Source organism: Peromyscus leucopus, unplaced genomic scaffold (genome assembly GCF_004664715.2).
Source record: "Peromyscus leucopus breed LL Stock unplaced genomic scaffold, UCI_PerLeu_2.1 scaffold_460, whole genome shotgun sequence".
Classification (NCBI taxonomy): domain Eukaryota; kingdom Metazoa; phylum Chordata; class Mammalia; order Rodentia; family Cricetidae; genus Peromyscus; species Peromyscus leucopus.
This window is the reverse complement of record NW_023505355.1, coordinates 95,223-119,515: the sequence shown is the minus strand read 5'-3', so window position 1 is coordinate 119,515 and position 24,293 is coordinate 95,223. Positions and strand designations below refer to the sequence as shown.

At 41.6% G+C, this 24,293-nt stretch overlaps 1 protein-coding gene across 1 annotated transcript; it reads left to right on the top strand.

Annotated features, from left to right (window-relative positions):
• Positions 1-1,378: 1,378 nt before the first annotated feature.
• On the top strand, positions 1,379-24,050 carry LOC114700250 (interleukin-1 receptor-associated kinase 1-binding protein 1). The gene is given in 7 exon segments (XM_028879830.2): positions 1,379-1,517; positions 1,520-1,689; positions 10,329-10,394; positions 19,747-19,880; positions 19,978-20,072; positions 20,075-20,262; positions 23,940-24,050. Coding segments are annotated over 7 exon segments (903 nt in total).
• Positions 24,051-24,293: the final 243 nt, after the last annotated feature.

Here is a 24,293-nt window from a genome sequence, read left to right as displayed (position 1 = left end):
TGTGGAAGAAAATTTTAAAATTATAACAGTATATATTCTCATCTGACAATAAACATCAGACTGAACAATTAATGTTAACCTAATGATGAACAAGACGAAGAGATTACTGACCTAATCTAGCTGAATTAATGAAATTACTGGAATTATTTAAAAAAACACCCAGTTTTTCAAAAGTTGAGGAAAAATCTCTAAGACTGTTGACTTTTTCAAGTTCCTATAAAAAACTACTTCCTACATTTTTGCCCCCATAATTTTCTCCTCCCTATTCTGGTAATAAAATTCTAGTAGTTAACAGATCAGCTGTGGTCACAAAGACCACAGCTTGGTGATTAAGAAAATGACTATAGGCAGGTGTGGTAGTTTTTCATCCCTGCACTCCAAAGTAGAGGAGAAGGGAGGGGGAGAGGAGAGTGAAAGAGAAAAAGGAAAAAGAGGAGAAAAGGAAGGGGGGATTACTATAATGGCGGCCTTTGAAGGGTAAAGCTCAGCTTCTTGTTATAAAGGTTCTGTCAAGAAATGGGTCGAAATGGTTCAGGTCAGTCTGGTAAACACGTTAAGTTCCAGCCAGGCCAGGTTTACAGGCTGAGAACCTATCTGTCAAAAAACGGGAGAGGAAGGTAATATATTACCAGACAAGTTCAAGACATGCCTGTCACCACCCACGCTGAATGCCAGTGCTCAAGACCAGCATTACTCAAGCATTTAGAATCTGAGACTTGACGATCATTCCAAAAACTGTAGCGATGACCAGCAGCCATCCCTTACGTTGTGTTTCCCAAGGGCGGACGGTATTACATACAACGGCCATCGACATACAGCAGCTGAAAAGAAAGAAAAATAATAATAACATTTCCTGGAAAAACTAACCGGAAGAACCACACACAGGGTCCAAACTCTCTTTGGCAAAACGTGGTTTATCTCCAGAATCAAAACAAGTAGTTGCGGGTAAAGACGGTGGAGCCTGCCACCCTAGGAGGCCGACCTGCACATAAAAACCAGGAAGACAGGCTGCCGGGGAGGGGGGGGGGTCCACACACTCCGGAAACAGAGGCCACGTCCGCTTGATGCCCGAGGGGTGAAGGGTGGAGCTGGGGGGGGCAAGGCCACGTGGGAGGCCCGCGCTCAAGACCCGGAGGCCAGCGGTTGCCTGCCCAGGCTCCCGCAGCCATGAGAACGACGGTCAACGCGTACCGACCTAGTCGGCCTCCTCCTCGCCGTCGGCCCGTCTCCACTCGCAGCTGCACCCCGGAACGCGGCGGCCCCGCCGCTCCCATCCCGGCGTCCCTGCGCCCGCCGCGCTCGGAAGCGGCGCGCGGGAGCCCGGCGTCAGTCCCCGCCTGCCCGCGGGCATTGCTATGGCAACGCAGCCGCCCCAGCTATGTCGCTGCAACCCGCCCTCCGTCGCGGGTGTTCATGGAACTGGTTTCCCTGGGCTAACCTGGGCCGGGAAAACAACTCGATCTCGGCCTTGGAGGCGCAGCCCGTCGGCAGCCGCCCCCACGTCGCCAAGGCCCACCCGGAGCCCGCGAGGTCCACGTGAGCGGCTCGGCCGAGGTGTCCGCCAGCCCCGACCGGGCGCAAGTGGCCGTGCGGGTGAGCAGCACCAAGGAGGCGGCGGCCGAGGCCAAGAAGAGTGTGTGCCGTCGCCTGGACTACATCACGCAGAGCCTCCAGCAGCAGGGTCTGCAGGTGAGCCTCCCGGGGACGGGGACGGGGTGCAGAGCGGGTGACTCTGGAGCTTTGGGGATGCTTTTGTTACCCCAGTATTCATTCCCGGGCGCAATGGATGCTCGAGCCTGCTTCTCGAGTCTAAATGAAAGCAGTTATTGGCCGCAGTGAACTTGAAATCCCCACATGCAGATTGGATAGTTTTTGTTTTTTTAATCTGGTCTCATTTGCTGCAGTGATTTTGTTTCTAAGCTTAGAGTGTTGAAATGTTTTCTTGAAAAGTTACATGTAAATGCTTGCCTAAGTAGAATGTTGGACCATAATCCCCTGTTGGGGGTTGTTTTTATTCTGCATGTTGAAATTGGCAGGTGAGGAGCTTGAACTGCTTGCTCCCGATCAAAGGTTCCTGTGGAGGGGATCTTCCGTGTAATTGCACATTTGGCGTCCATTTCCGGTTTATGGTGACCACCTACCCCAAATTTACCAACTTTTTTAGTTTTAACCTTTTTTTTAAAGTCAGTATATGTAGGTATCATAGGTGAAATGCTTTTTCTTCCTAGACCCGTTCATAAAACAAATCACTAAATAGATAGTACCTTAAGCCCTCTTTAAGGAATGGGGCAAAAACGGAAATAGCGTTACTTACTCCACACTGAAACTCTGTTATGCATGTTTTAATATCCCCATTTTCCAGATTTAGAGAGATAAAATAATGCTCTGAACTTTATGCTTGATCTTAGCCAAAAGGCCGAGAAGCGATAATGCTCTGAACTTTAAAGAACGATATTTGAAATCCTATTCCTGAAACCACAATCGAGGTTGCTTTCAACTTTGCCGCACTTCAGATACTTAGGATGAAAGAAACTTGGGAGCCACGGACAATCGTCTATCTCAGGGTTATCATTGTAGAAAACAGGGCCCTACCTGCAGGACCTGTGGTTTTCTGGGGTAACTGATTTGTTCAGAGTGAAACACAATCTTGCTTCTGTACCAGAAATGTCTTACCTTCGAAAAACAGATCTTTATTTTTAAAAGAAAATAAAGTATTGCATTTTAAAGAAAATTTGTATTGCATTCAAAACCAGAATAATTAATTGAAATGACGGGGGGGGGGGGGGGGGGGAATCTCCTGTAGTCCTGTTTGAATAATGTAGTTAGCATTTTATGTCGTTGACATAGAACATGATCTGAACCCATGTTTCTAACTCCTAATATGTAAAACAAATAAATATAGTAATTACATTCAAAGTCATTGTTCCAGGCAAGGTACAGGAGGACTGTAATTTCCCAAACTGTCTTTTGCTAATGGAGGAAAGCACTCATACAGACAGCTTGCTCAACAGATGGTATAAAAATCATTCATAGTGCTTCTCAGGGTAAATTATGTTCTTCACAAAGTCCTTATAATATTATACATTTTAAACTTTGAAATATTGGCTTGTAAATATACACTCCTCTGATTAAAGAGCCCCTCCCAATCTCAACACTTGCTTAAGGGATGGAACCTGACTTTCTCATTCGTATTTCCTGACTTCTCTTCCTTCCTAATCTAGATGAATTCTGCTTTGTTTTTAAAGAACCAGACCAAAATCACATTCTTGGCATTCAGCACTAATCCTGTTATACAATACTCCACTTTTTACTTCAAATGAAGTGTGTCAGTCTATTATAATTCTTGATGTACTTATCTCTCAGAATGATTGCCATTTGAGTAATGCCCATATACATAATGCATGTCATGAAAAATGCTTTTCAACTGAGTTAAAGAGAAAAGAATGAAACAATGCATAAGTTATTAGCCCTATTACTTGTAGATCATGAATTTATGAATTTGTAGGAAGATATAGCAGTCAGTTTTAGCATTGTTTTAATGGGAAAATGTTGTAACGTTCTAAATAATGTTTACTTAACTGAGAAACATTTATTAAGCATTCCCTAACACTGTTCAGATTTATGTGGCACTTAACCTAGTATGGTCTTACTTCAGGGGCTGCTATAATGAAGTATCCCCATCTGAGTAGTTCCTGGACAACAGAAATTTAGTGTTTGTAGCCCTGGAGGTTAGGAAGGCTAAGGCACCAACAGCTGTGGTTTGGTCTGATGAAGATTCAGTTCATGGTACATAGGTGGCGCCTTCTCCCTGTGTCCTTACGTGATAGAAGGGACAAGGCAACTCACTGGGGCCCCTTCTTAGTAAGGACACTAACTTAATAAGGACACTATTTCCATCCATGAGGCTCCACCCTCATCATCTAATCTCAAAAACCATTTTATACCCTCACAGTAGTGACTAGGTTTTAATATATGATTGGGGCACACAAGCATTGCAGATTAGAGTGAATAATTGTTTTCTATTTTAATATATAAATTTAGGCTGTGAACTCCAGTATTTATTTGCCTACTCGTAATTGTATTATTTTCAATAACTATACATGCCTCGGGCATGTTGGTAGGCAATAAGAGGTCAGATAATGGGGTGTGTGTGTGTGTGTGTGTGTGTGTGTGTGTGTGTGTGTGTGTGATATGAAGGGCAAAATTTAGAGACATTTGTTAATCTTTTTTCTCCAAACCTGGCTTATCAACAGCTTCCAAAGAACCAATCACACAAGTACATTTAGTTTTTTTCTTCCAAGAAAAGCTTTAAAAAGCAACTGTATCTGTTTCTTTTTTAAAATGTATATATTAATTAAAACTATACATTATAAATATAATTATAATATGTATGAATGTGTATTAATATATGATTTCTATATTAATTTTATTGTTTTGTTATTTTTTCCCCTTTTATTAAACATAGATTCTTTACAGTTTCCTGTCCTCTACTCCTCCTGGTTCCTCCTACCTCCACTCCCTTTCTGTCTCTCACTAGAAAAGAACAGGTGTCTAGGAGATGACAGCCAACATAAATATAATTATAAGTAATATAAAAATAAAGTATAGTAAGATAAACAAAAACATCATATCAAAGTTGGACAAAACAAGCAAACAGACAAATAAAAGAATCCCAAGAGAAGGCACAAGAATCCGAGACCCACTCGTTCACACATTGGGGATCCCATAAAACACTAAGCTAAAAGCTCTAGTATATATGCATGGGACCTGATACAGACCCGTGCAGGCCCTGCGATTGCTGCTTCAGTCTCTGAGTTCATATGAGCTTTGTTCTGGTGTCCTCTAACCCCTCTTACCCCCACTACTGCTGCTTCCTCCTCTTCCCTAGGGTTCCAAGCTCTGAGAGGAAGGATTTGATGGAGACAGAGAGATAATAAATCCTGAACCCTCTGCTGCTGGAGTCCTATGATCAGAATAGAATAGCATGATTCGTGCCGCCATGAAAGTATGTGGATAGTACATTGAAGAGATAACATGGATTTTACCTTAAGACTTCCAGAAGGCTTCATAAAGGAAGTGACACTGTGTTAAAATGTTAAGCACTAGCCAAAAGGAAATCATTCCAGTCCCACATCAGAATGCAGCAGGCATATATGTTAACAGCACTCTGAGTAATTCAGTATGGCTGGAACACAGAGGACACTGGGCAACCTGGGAGAGAATTAAGAGATAAGACAAAAGGAGAGAACTGGAGGCCGGATGTAGACTTGTGTGACTGTACAGCTTTACTTTTTCTCACCGGTGCTACTCTACCTGACAGAAGCAACTTGAAAGAGGAAGAATTTATTTTGGTTCACAGTTTCAGAGGGTCTCGCTGTGGTGGCAGGGGAGCCGTGGTGGCAGGGAAGGCTGAGTCTGTGGCGTCAAGAGCTAGTCCCATGGCCCGGAGCAGGAAGCAGAAAGAAAGGGACCAGAAGCAGGGCCAAGTATAACTCTGTGAGTGTGTGCGCACACTCGCATGCACACATACAGGCACGTGCACATCGTCCTGTAACACACTCCACCTTATTCCCACCTCTAGTGGCCTACTTTGCTAGCCAGGCTCCACAGGCTTCAAAATAGCACCACAAGCTTGGAAACAAGTGCTCAAAATACAAGCCTGAGAAGTTACTTTAGATTCTAACATGAGTGTCCTACTGAAGTGTCTCAATAGTCTTTATAATTACGACAGCTACCTACTGTTGACAGATCGTATACAATGCTGTCTCACTTAATATTCCTACCCTATGACGTACTAACATTGCTGCTTTATGGAAGAGAATTCTCAGGACCAGAGTGACTACTGGCAGTTAGCTTGCCCACAGCTAAGAAATGACAAGTTTAGATGCCAGCCAAGACCTTTGACCCACGCTTTTAACTGTTACAGGATGTTATTACTTTATTCTCTTGGCAGTGGATGATGGAGGTGTCAGGGAGGGGACATAGCAGGTGATGTTAATAATCTCCTTTTATATGTTTGCTGGCCCAACACCTGTCTGCCATTATATGTGAATTAATTGCCTGGCCAGGCTCTGAAACTTCCTGCAAATGGGGTCCTGCATTAATACCAGGAAATGATATTTCCCTGCCCCCCCCCAACAGTCTTCAAGTTAAGGTAATAAAGAACTGAGCTGAGTGACAGGAGTGGACAGGAGACCCCCAGCTTCTTCACGTTGAGTGGAGTAACTGAGAGTTTCTGACCCAGCTGCAGTTTCTCCGCAGGGTCAATTTGAGTCCCCGATGGGAATTTGCTTGCTTCACAACCCAAACTCTTTTGGTTCCCTTCTGTCTTGCTCCCCACAACCCACCTTTTTTTTTTTTTCCTTTGGAATTACCTTCAAAATGAACTAATCCAAACCTTGTTTCCAAATCTGCTTCTGGCCATACCCAAATTAACATAGGGAATAGTAGGAATAGTTTGGCATGTTTCATTTGCTATTGTTTTTCATGATTAGAAAACACATGCTACATATTTCCACATGTGTATGTGTTTGTATGTATGAAGAAGGCTTATGAAAAACTTAGGAAGATTAGTTTCTACCTTCTCCACTTGGCACAGTAGCCATTATTTTCTTCTGTAACTTTTCAAATTCATTAAGTCCAAAGAAGTGATATTTTCCATTTTAACAATGGAAGTTAAGCTTTTCCGTATAAATTTTTAGTTCATAATATTTTGCCCATTTTTCCTTTATCTTTTCTGCATTTTAAGATTACCAATAACTTATGACTGTCATATATTGCAAAAACAAGTCTGCATCTTGGTTATATAACTTACATAGTTTTAAACTTTCAAAGTTTTGATAGTTTATTTAGCCAAATTCATTAATCTTTTTTGTATGTTTTCTATCTTTAATGTACTATTTATTCAGTCCATGATTGTAAGGCAATATGGCTATTAAATGGCACATCCTGGAATCTTCAGAGATCCTAAAGAGTCCATAAATACTCTATTCTTGGAGTTTATTTTGGTAAAATAACAAGTTTCATTTTCTTTTAACTAGGTGAGTAGCTGTGCCTGATAATCCTTATTAGTCAGCCTTAACTTTGCAAAATGATCTCCACGTACCTTTAAAAATGAAAACCTCAGGTTGTTTCGTGGCTAATCAGGATTTATGTGGTTAAGTCCCCTCACTTTCCCGGTATCTTCCTGTGTGACTCAAAATGTTGCATCCATCCCTGAGCCTTACATTACATGATGATAAGTCACCTTAAGAGATAGCCACAGTTAGTTATTGTAACCACATTAGAAAGAAAAGCCTGTGGGCTGGAGACGTGGTTCAGTGGTTAAGAGCACTTTGCTTTTCGTTAGGCACTTTTTTTAAGTTGCTCTTTGCCAAGGGTCTTTGTTCGATTCCTAGTACACACATGGCAGCTGACAGCCCTGTAACTCCAGTTTCAGGAGATCTGATGACCTCTTCTAAACTCTGTGGGCACCAAGCACACACATTGTGCACAGATATGTATGTGAGCAAAACACTTGTACACAGACATGAATCCAGAAGGAAAGCCTGAATGGACAGCCTAAGCTTCTGTTTGTGGCGAGAGACATGCTACAGACAAATTAACTTACATTTTGATACCCGCATGTCTGTGGTAAGCAAATGTGGGGATCCAAAATGGTGGTGGTCTCTCCAGGTTCACTTGAATCACATAGTTGCTGCTGAGTAGGATTCCATACTGCCTACTGTTTTGAAATATTCCAAGTCATTGGTTTTGTTTTGTTTTGTTTTGTTTTGTTTGTTTTTTGCATTCTTAAGGTATTTTGACCCAGATCTAGAGTAAAACATCGAGTCATTATGGTACTCCTATATTATCCACACTGTTTAAATTATTACATCTTTGTAAAAACTTTGAGGCCATGTTCTCTCCTCATTACTATGTACTGGAAAGACTTCCTGCCTGCAGGGAACAGGGCATGTTAAATGAGAACATGGAGATGGGATCTATAGTTCTAGATGGTAGAAATGTCTACAGAACAAGTAGAACTTCCCTTTATATTTGCTATTGAGCATATATATTTCAGGATAATTGCTTATTTTACAATATTGTGTCATAGTAAGTTTATTCAAATTTTTTTCTGTATAGTTGTATGGTTTGCACTTTTTAAGTTTATTCTTATATAGCTTTTTTATGGCTATTGAGCCTATTACCTTTTTCATAGTATTTAAAATAGCTATTCCTGTGTTGACCATTTTGTTTTAAAAGTCTGCCTTTTGTTGGGCGGTGGTGGCACACACCTTTAATCCCAGCACTAGGAGGAAGAGCAAGGCGGATCTCTGAGTTCGAGACCAGCTTGGTCTACAGAGTGAGATCCAGGACAAGCACCAAAAACTACACAGAGAAACCCTGTCTCAAAAAACAAATTAAAACAAGAGTCTGCCTTTTGTATGAGTGTAGAAACAAAATTGTAACATAGTAAGGAGCCTCATGAGGTGGGCTGGCATGGTAGATTGTCAGCATAGCACTGCTGACATTTTGAGCTAGTTCCCTTGTGTTGAATTAACCTGTGTGTTGTAGGATGTTTAGCAATATTCCTGGCCTCTAACCTACAGTGTAGCCAAAATGTAGTCATTTAGGTGCATATTGGTCAGTAAAAAGCCAGACCAAGAAGACAAATGTTTGATTATTCCATTCCTACGACATTCAGAAAAGACAAACCTGTGGAGGTGACTAAGTGGTTGACCGTAAAGCGGCTGCACAGGAGAGCCTTTAGTGTGGAAGACCAGTTCTTCACTATGTGGAGTGGTTGATACATCGCCTTATGCATCTGTCAGAACCCAAAGAGCACAAGTCTCGGAGTAAATAGTAACATTTGCAAGCTAGGGGAGGAAAGGTATCAAACAGCCTGTAAGACATTAGTCCCAGGACAGAATTGAGACTGATAAATGAACCCAGTTCTGTTATAAACAAAGAACACAGCTGTATTAAAGGAAGTGGGGAAGGGCATGTCCTAAGTAACTAGGAAATAGTGTTTTAACTGGAAACTGTAAGGGTAAAGATAAAGGTACAGAAGCCCCGTGCTCTGATGGATAGGTCTGTTTTCCAAGGTATACTAGTTCTGAAACCACTGTGCATGTGTACTGGTATTGAGCAAATCTTCCTTCTCACTGGTGAAGGAGGAGAATGGAAACAGTTAGAATGAACACTGATTCTGACCTAGGACTGTAAGCATCAAGAGGTGCTATGCTCTGCACGGCTCCAGGGATTCACCTGAGGCAGAAAGGAATGAAGAAATGGCATACACATGGACGCAGACAGACTGCTCTCCACTAGAGAAGCTGCAGCACCCCGGAAGCTCAGCGTGTTTATTGTAGGCAGTAGAATGGGGAGGTGGGGTTGTTGTATATAGCTGGATAAGGAGGCAGGAACAGTCTCTAGGGTGTAAGAGGTGTGTGTGTGTGTGTGTGTGTGTGTGTGTGTGTGTGTGTGTGTGTTGAAAGTAAAGTGGCCATTTTCTGCACACACTGTTAGTATTTTGACTGGAAGAAGGCTTTGTCGCCCCATGGGGCTGAGGCATTGGGGCCCTTACATGGATTTCCCCATGTCAAGCAATACTCATTCACTCAGGACTTACTTCCTAGATTGTAGAACTCAACATTTAGCTTCCTTCCATATCTGTGGGAAGATTCAGGGACAATCATGGTCATGTAAGTATATGTGTTGGTTGTGGGCTCTCTCTCTCTCTCTCTCTCTCTCTCTCTCTCTCTCTCTCTCTCTCTCTCTCTGTGTGTGTGTGTGTGTGTGTGTGTGTGTGTGTGTGTGTGTGTGTGTGTCTTTCCCCCTCTGGCTCATAGTTTGAGAAGTCCATTGTGGCAGGGAAGGCATAGTGGAATTCTATACTGTAATATTATGGGATCTACTTCTGTCTTTTGTCTTCTCTATCCAAGAACTTTACATACAACTTGTTTTTAAATCATTCTTGCAACCATATGGTATGTCTATTGACCTGATTGTATACATGTGGAAGCAAAAGCTCAAAAAATACTGAGTAACTTACCCAAAGGTACATGATAGGTACTTTGTCAAATCAGTCCATACCTTCTATACAAGTGAAGTAAGTAACTAAAACCTGAAGTGAAAATGGATCAAATTTTTGAACAAGTATTTGTAGGCTTCGGATTGATTTTATGGCAGTTTTAAGGAAGTTTGAAACATCAAGGCAGGCAGCTCATCTTTTGTATACTGTGTGTCTTCCTATTTCAAACTCAGGTTTCTTAATTGTCGGGCAGAAACTACTGAATTCAATAGGCAAAGGTTTAGTAACTTAACTATGGTACTTTCTGTTTCAGGCAGAAAATGTCTCCGTCACAAAGGATATTAGAAGAGTAGAAAATGCTTATCACATGGAAGCCGAGGTACGCACTGAGTGATGGAAAGCACCTGGACCGTGGGGCAGCTGCAATTTAGTTGTAGTCTTCCGCTGAAACTTACCAGAGAGATGAGTCTTATGGTGATGATCAAAACGCTTTTTCTCAAACTCGTTCTAAGAATATGTGTCTGGTGATGCATTAAAACAAATTTAATGAGATCTACTTAAGAGAAATGATGTCAAATGAAATAGAAACAGCAATAGGGAAAAGGCAGCTAAGTACTGCAGACTTTCGGAAGTATTATTGGCTGGTGAGCAGAAGTCACTACAGAAAAGAAATCTTCCTTAGATTAAAAATTACATGAAAAAGCTGTAAAGCTTGAGACACTTTTAAAACATTCTTTTGTTTCTCAACACAATTCCATGGTCACTGTGATTAAAAGCATTTAAATTTTAAATCATGCCGTCTTTATCCACATAAGCAGCACACTGTTTTCAGAATGTTCAATCCTTGCTGACTGAGGTCCCAGCATGCTGTGCTTCTCACTCTGAGGGCGGGCGGTCAGGATTTATATCATAGTATGTCTAGTAGTGTAAAACAGCTGTTTCTGACTTTCATGTTTTCACGAGACACTTAGTCCAGCTGCCACCTTGTCACAGGAAACAAAGAGGACCTAGTTAGAATAGAGTCTTGTCTACCAGAGAGACTCTTCCTCTCTAGAGATAGAAAACCTCCAGAAGCACCGGGTGCTCTCCTGTCAGTCAGTGTGATGGTGCTTCCTAGCACTAAGATTAAGGTTAGATCACTGGGGCTCCTACTTCTCAGAGGGGAAGTGTAAGATCAGAGTGTCAGGACAGAATGGACATTGGAAAGGTGACTCCTTGTCCCTTGGGATAGGAATTTCAACAATAAACAGTCATCTTTATTAGCTTTGCGATGGCTCATCTAAAATTTAACTATCTCCAGGAAATTTACAATTATTCTTTGTGGCTTTAGGCATTCATTTGACATAGATTATTTTGACAGAATGAAGAGTAGTCAGGCAGGATTCTAAATTATAGAGGTTTGATGTTAGTGGGATAGTAGATCCCTCTGAGGGTTTTACCCATTAGGAATTCAGGTTGTAATGAATATAGGAGCAGGCAATCCTAGTTAGGAGGGCAGAGACTTTGTTGCTCTTTATTTTTATGTAGCCCACACTAGCCTCAAGTTTAGGCTCTTCCTATGTCAGCTTTCTGAGTGCTGGGATTACAGTCCAGCCATCACTCCTAGTTATACTTAGGTTTATTATTATAAAGGCTCACAAAGAGCTCAGGGGAAGAGATTGTTCTAAAACTGAACAAGGGATGGAAAACTGGAGGGGTTTTCAGATCACTGAGTTGTTCTACGGCTAAAGTTACCAGTTCAGCAAGAGTCCTTGACTGCAAGAATTGGGCTAAACTCTGCTCTTCCTTCTGCTGTACCTGCCTTTTTGGTGTTCAATATTCTGATTTCTTAAGAAAGCACTTATATATATAGAAACACTATACTGTACATTCCAGTACATGGTTGCCATTAGATCATCACTAATTGTCAGTGGAGACCATGTCAATACATGCTTAGTCCATTTCTAATATTATACAAAGCTTCAGAATACTAAAGATGATAGAACTACTATGGTTTTAGTAGGACAATAGCTTACAGGTTGTGGTCCAGCTAGTCTCCCAATGGAAAGGCCAACAATCTGGTAGTTGCTCAGTCCACAAGGCTGGGTGTCTCCACTGGTCTTCAGTTTACATTAGAATCCTAGAGAAGGAGGTTCTAAATGCTGGTGAAGGAACAGACTCACCAGCGAGGGTGAGGGCAAGCAGACAAAGAGCAAAAGCTTCTTTCATCCTGTCCAGCTGCTTGGCTTTTTAGCTGATTCCAGATGGAGTCCGGTTGAACAACCAAGATTAGCCAACCAAGAAGAAACCAGTAAAATAGAAGTATTTGACTAATACTATCAGCCAGCCTGACCTGCTTGACATTTATAGATGACTTAGTCCCAAACCATGCACCCATGCCTTCATCTGAAGCATTTTCCGAGACAGATTATGTTCTGGGCCAGTAGCCTTAAGCACAGTTGAAACATGCACAGTATATTCTCCAGCCATAGAGGAATTATGTTAGAAACCAATAAAAGTTCTCTGCAAGAGCCTGCAAATATTTGGAATTTCAGTACCAAGCTTTTCAGTAACACATGTATTAAAGAAGAAATTGAAAGGAAACTAAAAAGTGTATAAGTAAGTTTAAAAAAGACATCATTCCAACTGTGTAGACCTTTCCAGAAACTGAAAAAAGGCATAATACTTTCAGCTCATTCTTTGGAGTCAGAAGATAGTAAAACTTGGTGTGCGTGGAGTGTGGGGCAAATATCAGAAAGAAAACTATGTATCAGTATCAGTCAGATGTTTTAAATTATAAACAAAGTTTTAGCAAATCCAATTCAGTTATATCTATACACATAAGAGTGGTTCATTTTAATTGTCAATTTGATGTAATCTAGAATCACTTGAGATTCTCAATGAGGGATTGTCCAGATCAGGCTGGCCTGTGCACATCTGTGGAGGATTGTCTTGATTATGTTAATGATGTGGAAGACCCAGCCCACCATGAGCGAGCGGTCCCAGTCTCTGTATTTGGGTTCTGGACTCTGAAATGGAGAAAGTGAGCTGAGTGGTCGGTCAACATACAGACGTTCATTCGCTCTGCTCTTGACTGGATGTCTCTGGCCCCCTCATGCTCCTGTGTTGGCTTCCCTCAGTGCTGGATTGTAAGCTGGAATTTTAAAACAAATAAACCTTTTCCCTCTTCAAGTTGCTTTGGTCAGGGTTTTATTACAGCAACGGGATACTAGGCCTCAGATACATAAACAAGACAGTCCATAATAGCCAAGTAAGATTTATCCCAAGCATAAAAGGTTGGTTTAAACATTTGAAAAAAATTGATCATTTTGAGTCGCCATATTAAAAAACCAAAAGAGAAAAATGACAGGTTCATTCTGGTAGATGCAGAAAAGGCATTTAATAAAATGCCATCATCAATTCTCAACAAAATTCTTAATAAAATTTAATAAAAAATAACACAAAAATTCTCTGCAAGCCCAGTATAGTGGCATATAACTTTAATCTCAGTACTAGGGAGACAGAGGCAGGCTGAGCTCTGTGAGTTTTGGGCCAGCCTGGCCTACGTAGTGAGACCTGTCTCACTGTATCAAAATTAATTAATCAATTTGATAAGGAGCATCTATTTAAAAAACTGCAGGTAACGTTATGCTTTATAATGAAATACTGAATACTTTGTGCTTAAGATCAGGTACCATATAAAGATGATGGCTACTCTTATGGCTTCTTTTTTAAACATTATACTTGAAATTCTAGTCAGTGTAGTTTGGGGAGGGGACAGACAAGGATAAAATATCCAAACTGAGAAGGAAGAAATAAAACACTTCATTTAGGAGCAACACTACCATCTATCTAGAAAATCTTGTGGAAAAAATCTACTGGAAGTAATAAACATAAATTTTAAATGTCAAGGATACAGCTGATAAAATATGCTAAAAACCATAAAACATTTCTGAGAGAAAGAACTAAGTAAGTGGAGAAATGTATCTTGTTTGTGATTTGGAAGACCCAACATTATTGATTCTTGTTCTCCCTAAAGAGAGTTATACATAGATTTATTACAATCCTATTCCAACTCCTAGCTAGCTTTTAAAAATAGAAATTGGCAAACTGAGTCAAAAATACATTCAAAAATGCAGAGTATCTCCAACCACTTTGAAAAAGCATCTTTAGTTATAATAGCCTCAAACTAGAAACGAATGTTTCAGACAAACTGTGGTTTTATCCACATAACAGAACTCCACATAGAGTAAAACAGTTATACAGGAAATGGCTGGAACTGCACGTTCAATGCGCCAAGTTAAAGGAGTCTCCAAAGATGGCATATTCCTGGAAGAGGCAGGTCTGTCAGTCAGGCACAGGTTGGTTAACTGCCAAGGGCCTGGGAGTTGAGGAGCAACCAGTAATAAAATTAAAGGAGATTTGTGAAGTAATGGGACAGATCTAATTATTTAGAAGAAGGAGGAGGGTTCATGGCCCAGGGGAAGACTTGGAACAGCTCACCTCCAAGGACCTCTAAAGCCCAGGAGCCAGCTCCACAGCTTACTGGAGAGTCTTCAGTCTGACTGGAACAAGCTGGGGGTCTCCACGGTTGCCAAAAGGCCAGCGGGAAGCCCATCACGCAGGCAGATTGTGACCATCCTGGGGAAGACACGTCACCCTGAGAACTTCCTCTGCATCTACAGCCAATAAGAGCTCAGATCCTGGAACTTCTCTGAGGCGCTGACACTTCTGTTCCCCGTATGGAAGTGTTCATAAGAAAAGGGAGAAGCCTGCTGCTGGACACATTATTCTGACAGTTTGCACCCAAGTGTGGTGGCTGTGTTGGAGCCATCCTGGACAACTACATCCCTCTCTGTGGCACCTGAGTGCATGTGTGCTGGGAGTATTTCGTGCTTTTGTCAGCAGCTTCTTTGAGCAAATGGGCAGCAGTACTTGGAGGCCTACTGCCATGGGCAGCGGGATTTTGTTCTCCTGTTATCAGCTGCTGCAGCAAGAGCAGGACCGAGAAGTTCCACCCAAACAATTGAAGTCAGTGCCTTCTGCCTCAAGCTCCTCAACAAAGGCCTCTTCAAGAATCAAACAGCAGCCTCACTGCCAGAGCTTCCTCAAGCTCTTCTACATTGACCTCCTTCATCTGCCTCTTTCCCCAACTGCTGCTGGGACCCAGAGACCAGGGGTGATGGGGCACATCCAACAGAAACTAGAACCTTGCCATCATCAAGTGCTGGCACAAGACAGGACCAGGATGTTGGGATCTTGCCAGGTTCAGTTCTCTAGAACCTGAGGGGCCTCCTTTCCTGTTCTGTGGCTATCTCTCCCAGGCTTCCTGCTTTTTTTTTCCCAGAGAAGAAAACTGGGACCTAATTGGCTCCATGTGCATCCCTACAAATGGCCTGGCAGACCAGGCTAAGTCAGCACACCACACTGAGGCCTCTCACACTCAAATTTAACCAGTGGAGTCAGCGTGGGAGAACAGACAGGATCAGCAGAAGCCCCCTCCCACTCCCCCCACTTCCCCTAACCCCCTGTGTTTCTCCCAAACATATGACCTTGAGACTACTGGGGACACTTGGCCCCCTCATAAACCCTCCATCCAAGGAATGGATGTGCCCACAGGCCACTGAAGGTCTTTGGGTTTCCACTTTACCATCTCCCAGGATTTGAATGACTGCCTTACTTCCTCATTGCCCTTTTATACATGCCTCAGGTTTACTGAAAAGGGACTCTCCAGCAATAATGTTTTCATAGTCATTTTCTCCATCTCTGGGGATGTTGTGAGGTGGGGAATGTTGCCCTTGCCTCAACACTACACATGTCTCAGCACTACCAAATTTATAGATTAATTTATTGAGGTTTTAATTTAGATTGCTCAAGTTGATTTTACTTCTCTATGCAGGTGATTTTGAAGACATTTTAAAGATAGCCCCTTTTGGTTCTTGTATTCTTGCGGCGACCTTGCTTTGCTATGGGGGGAGCAAATTGTTTTTGTTTCTTCTGAGAACAAGCCAATTAAGTTTGGAAAAGCTCTTGACCTCTTTTGTAACTTCACAGCTCCCTGCCTGGGACTGTTTTTAAACAGCTATATTTTTAAAACCTCTTCCTTACTGCTCAGGCCAAGAAGCTCTTAATTAAACCTGGCTTAAGGGGATTTGACCTTTTTGGACCTGGAATTCTGAATCTCATCTGCCCTGCCTGTGGGGCCCACAGAGGCTCTCTAGTGAGACCTTACTCAGGATCAGAGAACCTGGGCTTGCTTTACCCAGTAGGGATGCATAATGGGATGATTTGGCTACAGGTGTGGTTACCAGGTGTTTTGAAGGGTCTACAATTGGCTGTGCATTGTGCTTTGATCTTGAAAGGGGAGGTCTTTTGTCTCACCCTTGGCATTGTATAAAAAGCCCTTTGGAATAAAACTGAGGTGAGCCGGTGGTGGTGGCGCACGCCTTTAATCCAGCACTCGGGAGGCAGAGCCAGGCGGATCTCTGTGAGTTCAAGGCCAGCCTGGGCTACCAAGTGAGCTCCAGGAAAGGCGCAAAGCTACACAGAGAAACCCTGTCTCGGGAAAAAAAAAAAAAAAAAAAAAACTTGAGGCGACTGGGTATTGACCAGGGCCCTCCCGAAGCTATCCTGTGTCGCTGTCTTTCCTGTCGTCTAGTATGTATTTCTATAATACTTCCTCATTCATCTCTCCTCCCCACGTGAACCCTTCTGCGGGTTGGACTGATACCTGCCCAAGGAAGGCAAAGGGGAAAGTACATATTGTGGGGCCAGTTCCTGTCTGAGTAAGCCATCGGAAGCCTGGGTTCCCCATGAACCTGTTGGCAACAAAGAAAACCACAGAACACAATATAGCCCTTAATGCTTCTCTGAGGCTCACCTTCTGCTTCTCATGAGAACTGATGTCTGATTTTGACCCAGAAGACCATAATGTCTCTGGTCTTGATTCCATTGGGTACATCACTTCCTCAAACTTCCTGGAGACTGGGCAAAGGTGGTTCCCTTTTCACAGGTGAGATTCATGCTAGGAGCATCTGAAAGAAGGCCCAAGTTTATGCAGGGGAGGAGTCTAGTAGGGTTTGAGGTGAAGGACAAGATCTTATCAGAGCAACAGGAAGCTGCATAGTTCTGTAGTAGGCTTTTTTGGACACCAGCCAAATCATGACACAGAGACTTATTAATTATGAAAGCTTGGCCATAGCTTAGGCTTGTTCCTAACTAGCTCTTATAACTTAAATTAACCCATTTCTATTAATCTACATGCTGCCGCATGGCTCGTGGCTTCTACCTCTCCTCCTGCATGTCCTGCTTGCTCTGCATCCGTCTGGCTCCTCTGCCTTTCTTCTTCCCAAGACCTCTCTGTCCTCAGAAGTCCCACCTAACCTCTCCTGCCTAGATACTGGCCATTCAGCTCTTTATTAAACCAATCACAGTGACACATCTTCACAGTGTAAAGGAATATTTCACAACATTTCCCCTTCTCTTGTCTAAATAAAAATGAAAGGTTTTTTAAACTCTAACATAATAAAACTATAAATAACAGGGGCCACCTGTTTTCATTGGTGTCTGTTCCCTTGCTCTGAAAACACACAAACTTTCAAAGGTAACATACATAATACACATATATATGTATATATGTGTGTATATACATATATATATATGTACATTAACACATGGACTGTGCATTGTACACAAGCCAGCAAAGATGATTTTTATTTTTATGTTTGAACAGGTAAAATATGTGTCACCTATCTTGTAGTTTTTACTAGGTTTATTTCTTTATGTCTGTAGCCAGGATTTTCAGAAGGTCTCCTCCATCACTCTTGATTCTCTTTAACCTTGAATGAATCCACAGCCTTTTATTTCCTGTGGAAACAAAGCATAACCTCTTCCAATGCAATACATTTTTTGGATTCCATCTTAAAGGTCCCTCCCCCCCAGTCTGGATCTATCTTCACAGAGCATCTGAGTGTTCTCTGACATGTGAGACAAATCTTAAACCGTATGTCAGCTGCTGCTCAGCTCAGCTTAGTGCATGGTGCTGTTGGTTGGCTCCAGGCACAGGCAGCGGCCAGTAGCCACATCTCTGTATGCTGCTGAGCCTACCTGAGAGACCACAGTCACCGGGAAGCTGCAGTTGACTCCAATGTTCCAAATTTTTTTTAACATTTCTCAGGCCTTATGTGGATGTATGTGGCCCCACGTTGGGTGCTCTCATGCTCATGGATGAAACAGGAACAGCCAGCCCTGGACACTGGAGTCCAGAAGGATCCATAGGCAGATGACCTAAACCATGCACCTAAACAGCCTCTAAAACAGAGGCCCAGTTGTAGCGAAGTTCCAGAAGAGTGTAACTATCAGGGCCAGGCTGGCAGCCAGCTCAGATCTGGGGAGGTCAGCCTGGTCACTTTCAAAGGTTTGATATTGATTGATTGGTTTTTGGAGCTGGAGAGATGGCTCAGTGATTAAGAACACTGGCTGCTCTTCCAGAAAAACCTAGCTCAATTTCCAGCACCCACATAGCATCTAACAAACATCTGCGACTCCATTTCCAAAGTATCTAATGACCTCTTCTGGCTTCCATAGGCACAGCACACACATAATATACAACCACACCTGTAGACACAAAACTCCCACACACATAAAATAAAAGTAAATCTTAAAAAATGGCCTTTGAAAGAACATTGATAATATATGAAGTGGAGATACGGACTCACTAAAAGGGAAAACTTCAGGCTTTGGAGTTTCCCAATCTTGCAATTTAAAGTGACCCGCTGAATCTTTATTCCTTTGTGTGTTGCTCTGACCAGTATTTACTAAAACCAGATGGAAACACTACTCTTCCTTGGCTAACATTTATGATCAAACACTGCTGTCCATGCTGTATGAGGTCAGCTCTCTTCATTTCCTCCTGCTCCTCTACAACCTGTGCATATTCATTTTAACAGCTTGAGATTTTGAAAGGCCCTCTAATAGAAAAGAGTTGGTCTTCCATTAAAAGCTGAAAATACTACAGCTTTCAAGTTTGCTGAAATAAGACTGCTGCTCTATGTTTAAAGGTGGATACATAGGGAAATAGATTCACTTCTGTGTGTAGTAAAGACCACTGGAAAGGGACACACACCTCAGTGGTATCAGTAAAGGGTGACATACTAACTACCAATCAGAATCTAATTGAATAAATTAGACTAAGAAGTCAGAATGGTATCAGGGTTAGAATTAGCCAAATAATGAAGCTGAAAGGGAGAACCTCCAATTTTCAGAAAAAGTAAAATGAATTTTAAAATGTTTTTAAATATACAAGCTAACATCAGATCATTTTAAATTTCATAGTCACAAGTCTTTGGGTTTTTTTCTTATCTGGTGTATTTGTTATTTGTTACTATAAAAAGAACCTTATAATCTGGCTTTACTCCTTTACTCCTCTCCCCTCCCTCCCTCCACTTCCCCCCCTCCCTCCATCCCCTCCTCCCTCCTCCCTCCCCCTCCCTCCATCCCTCCCCCCCTCCCTTCCTACTGTTTATCTGTTTGAGACAGGGACTTGCTGTGTAGCCCTGGTCTGACCTGAAACTTGCTTTGTAGACCAGGCTGGTCTTGAACTCACAGATCTACTTGACTCTGTCCCACAGTGAGAGATTAAAGGTGTGCACTACCATACCAGCTTGGCTCTACTTTTTATACTCCAGATTTAGACCAAGTTTTAAAACTAACATGAGGCATGACAATAACTTCAAGTATCATTTCACTTACAGGTCTGCATTACATTTACTGAATTTGGGAAAATGCAAAATATTTGTAACTTTCTGGTTGAAAAAGCTAGACAGCTCTGTTTGTCATCAACCCACCTGAGTTTCTATCACACTCCAGGTTCTGTTGAGAATCTACGGTAAGTTGAACACATCTTTTTATTATTCATCCTAAATAAAACTATTGAGTGTGGCGGTTCCTTTAATGCCATATTATCTTTACTTTCAATCCCTAAGGCGGCAAGCCTGTCTTGTTGCTGTTGAGAATGCATGGCGCAAAGCTCAAGAAGTCTGTGACCTTGTTGGCCAAACTCTGGGAAAACCTTTACTAATCAAGAAGAAGAAACAAAAGAATGGGAAGGCCAGATTGATGACCAGTTATCCAGACTCCCAGGCTCATTAACTGTACAACAGAAAATCAAAAGTGCAACAATACACGCAGCCTCAAAAGTGTTTATTACTTTTGAGGTAAAAGGGAAGAGAAGAAAAAAAAGCATCTTTAAAATCCAGCTAAAGCATACTGTATTTGTATTTCAAATCTGTTTTTATATATTTTATAATGCTTATTTCTGTCCTGAACATACATGTTGTAGGGTATACTGATTCTCTATAAAATCTGCCGCTTTTTGAACATAATCCACAGAATGCTTATGTTCACTCTCTAGTTTCCAAAACACTCTGAGAAACACTATGGGAAATAAATGTATTAAAACACACTTTTGTATACTGACAATTTATATATTTAAAATAAAATGAACAAAAACCAGCTGATGTTGAATTTTTGCTTCAAGAATAGTTGTTATGTCTTGTGTTTTATGTGTCAGTTGTACAGAAATAGATAAAATCTGAGCTGCATATCAAGAAAAAAATTGTTTATGTTCCATAAAAAAAAGTTTCTATTTCATCAGTCTATATCTTTTTTTTAAAAAATTTTCTAGAATATATTTTGATTATATTCTTTACCCTCCCCCAACTCCTCCTAGATCCTAACCCCAACATCCACACCTACTTTTATATTCTTTCTCTTAAAAAAAAAAAAAACAAAATAAAAACAAACCAAAGTATGCGCATGCTCTCTCTCACACTCTCTCTCTCCCCTTCTCTCCCCTTCTCTCCCCTTCTCTCTCTCTCTCTCTCTCTCTCTCTCTCTCTCTCTCTCTCTCTCACACACACACACACACACACACACACACACACACACACACACACAGACACAGAATGGATTGTGATTTTATTAGCCAATTACTCTGATTTGATCATGGGGCTGCCCTGAGGTGTAGTTAATATACCCAGTTCACATACCTTGTTGAAAAAAAGTGTTTCTCTCTTCCAGCAGGTACCAATTGCAAACAGCTTTCTTGGTTATGGGTGGGACTTTGTGTCTACTTCCCCTTCTCTGTGCTGGGATTGTGCTGCCTTAAACTTGTGCACACTGTAACAGTCTCTGTAAGTTCATATGTACATCAGCCTTGTGTCTGAAGAAGTTATTTTCTTGGAGTCATCCATCACCTCTGTTTCACAGTCTTTCTGCCTTCTGAATAGATCCCCGAGCCTTGAAGAGAGTGTGTGTGTTTGATAATTAAGGCTGAGTGCTCCAAAAACTCTCTGCACATTGTCCCAGTTGTGGATTTCTGTGTTAACTACAGTCTACAGCAAGAAGAAGCCTCTCTGATGAGGGTTCAGCAATGCTCTGATCTATGGATATAGCAATATGTCTTACAAGTTATTTTATTGCTATGTTCCTTTAGTAGAATAATAGTATGTTCCCCCCTTGGGCCAGTGAACTATCTATTTTTAAGTTCTAGCCTTATTAACAGTGTCATGTATGAGTTCCATAAGATACTTGCTCATTCATGTTCATTTCTATTTTATTCATAAAGTAGAAATTGCAACAGCTTAGGTGTTTATCTACTTATGAATAGGTAACAAAATTGTATATTTACACAATGGAATATTATTTGCTGCTAAGAAAAATGAAAATTTTCAGGCAAATGGATAGTGCTAGAAACATCCTTCTAAACTGAAGGAACCCAGATCCAAAAAGATACACATTGCCTTCTTTATGGGTAGTGTTAGGTTTTAAGCTTTAAATATATTGTTTCAATCAGAGTGACCACAAAAGTTAGTAAGAGAATCGAAGGAAGAGTGAATCTTCCAAAGAAGGGGGAACACTATAGTGTTGTAAAGGGACAATGGAATTAAAAAAACAAAACAAAGCCCCAAAAATTAGGATAGGAAGATTAAATGAGAGGAGAGAGAGAAGGGAGTATGGGGACAATGAACACTAACTTTTGAAGTCATGTGAAACCTACTACTTTAGAAGCTTTCTAAAATATACACATTCTAAAAGGAGCTTATGCTGTGGAATGATCCTTCTGTACACTGAATATGTGTTACTCTCACTGGTTAATAAAGAAGCTGATTGGCCTGTAGCAAGGTAGGATAAACTTAAGGGGAACAATCAAACTGAGGATGCTGGGATGAAGGGGGCTGAGGAAGCAGGACATGTAGAAACTGAGGTAACAAGCCATGAGTCTCATGGGAGAGGGTAAATAAGAAATATGGGTTAAGTGTAAGAGTTAACTAGTAACAAGTCTGAGCTATCAGGTGAGCATTTGTAATTATATTAAGTCTGTGAGTGATTATTTGGAGCAGGCAGTCAGGACAGGTAAACTCCACCTACAAGTTTAAATAGGGTACTGTATAGTGGAGGAGACAATACCCCAACTAGATATCATGCCACCAAATTAAATTCCTCAATATCAGGGATAGGTTACATCTTTTTGAGATGTTGGCCAACCGGTTCCCATAGAATAACCCCTCTTCACCAAACATCATAGGCTTTTGCCAAGGCTATTGGTCCACAGCCTGAGGGTAAGGCTCTACTGATGAAGACACCACTGATGTCACTCAACATGGAGAAATGGAGCTGGTGCTCAACAAGAAGCTTCACCCCCTATGACTAAGGTGCTACACATATTACTGAGGAAAAAAGTAATCATCCATCTCACCCAGCTGTAAAGCCTGTGAGCTAAAATAGAAACCTGCCTGCGAGATGGGCCACTGTACAACAGTGTACAGATGTTATGGGATAACCAACCACTTTTTTTTTATGTGGGTAGACTCTTCTTAACCATGGAAGGCTAACACACACACACACAAGTATGTATATGCCTGTGTAGTGATATGTTGTGTACCCTAATAAAATTTGCCTGGAGATCAGAGAACAGAAACAAGCCACTAGATTAAACACAGAAGCCAGGCAGTGTGGCACACACCTTTAATCCTAGCACCCGGGAGGCAGAGATCCATCTAGATCTCTGTGAGTTTAAAGCCACCCTGGACTACATGAGATTGACTCAGTCTAGGAGAGAAAACAGAGCCAGGCAGTGGTGGCACACACCTTTAAACCCAGCATTGGGAAGCACACATGCCTTTAATCTCAGCACTAGGAAAGTTGAGACAGGAAATGATATGGGTGGGAAGGAGAAAGGTATATAAGGCGTGAAGAGACAGGCACAAAAGCTTTTTCGGCTGAGAAGCTTTTTTGGCTGCAGCCCTTTGGTAGAGCTCTTTCAGGCTGAGGAGTTGGTGAGGTAAGAGGTGGTGGCTGTGCCTTGTCTGTGTCTTTGATCTTTCAGCTTTCACCCCAACAATATCAAGCTCTGGGATTTTTTATTAAAAGACCTTTAGAATTCAAACAACATGCCTGACTGCTTTTATGGTTCTGTAATATAAGTTGAAAGCATGAAATAACTATAGATAATCTTATAAAGGTTAGCAAGCACATTTTAAGATTATTTAGTGAGTGTGAGTAAATGCTACAGCCCACATGTGAGCTCACTGGACAACTTTTTAGAGTCAGTTTTGTTGGGTCTGGGGTCACACAATAATGGGAGACAGACCACCCAAAGTCTAATAAACCAGAAGCAGACTTTATTCCAGAAAAAAACAAAGAAAGAAAAATCACCACGGGGCACAAAAGCATATCAGCTAACTAAGAGCACAGTCATGGTTCCGATTCTGAGGCTGCGGCAGTTGGAGTGGGGTCATGAGCCCCTTCTTATAGCATTAGGCATGGACAAAGGAATTTTCACAGTTTTGAGTTAAACTTGTAGAGACAAATTGCTTTAGGTGTTAAAATTTTCAGTTAACAAAGTTTAGAGGTTTAGCTAAACGGTATTTGCATATCCCTGCAGCCCTTCCTGACACAGATAATTGATGTTCGCCCAAACCTGCAACTTTTCCTGACACAGTTGTGTTCCCAAAGCAGGAGGAATATGAAACAATGTAAAGCGGCTGTCACGTAGAACTCATTAAAAGTTAACTTTGGTTTCAGTAGTAAGTGGTAGGGGGTTATCAAAATAGCTAACCCCAGGGCTACAGAGGGCAATCTTCAGGGAAAAAAAAAAAAAAAAAAACATTTGGTTGCTGACGGAGCTGTCAATCGTAAAACACAGAAGGGCCCAGTTACAGGTTAGTCCCTATTTGCTGCCAAGTTGATGGCTGTCATTTTTCCATCTCTTAATTTTTTAAGGTTTTATTCCTACATT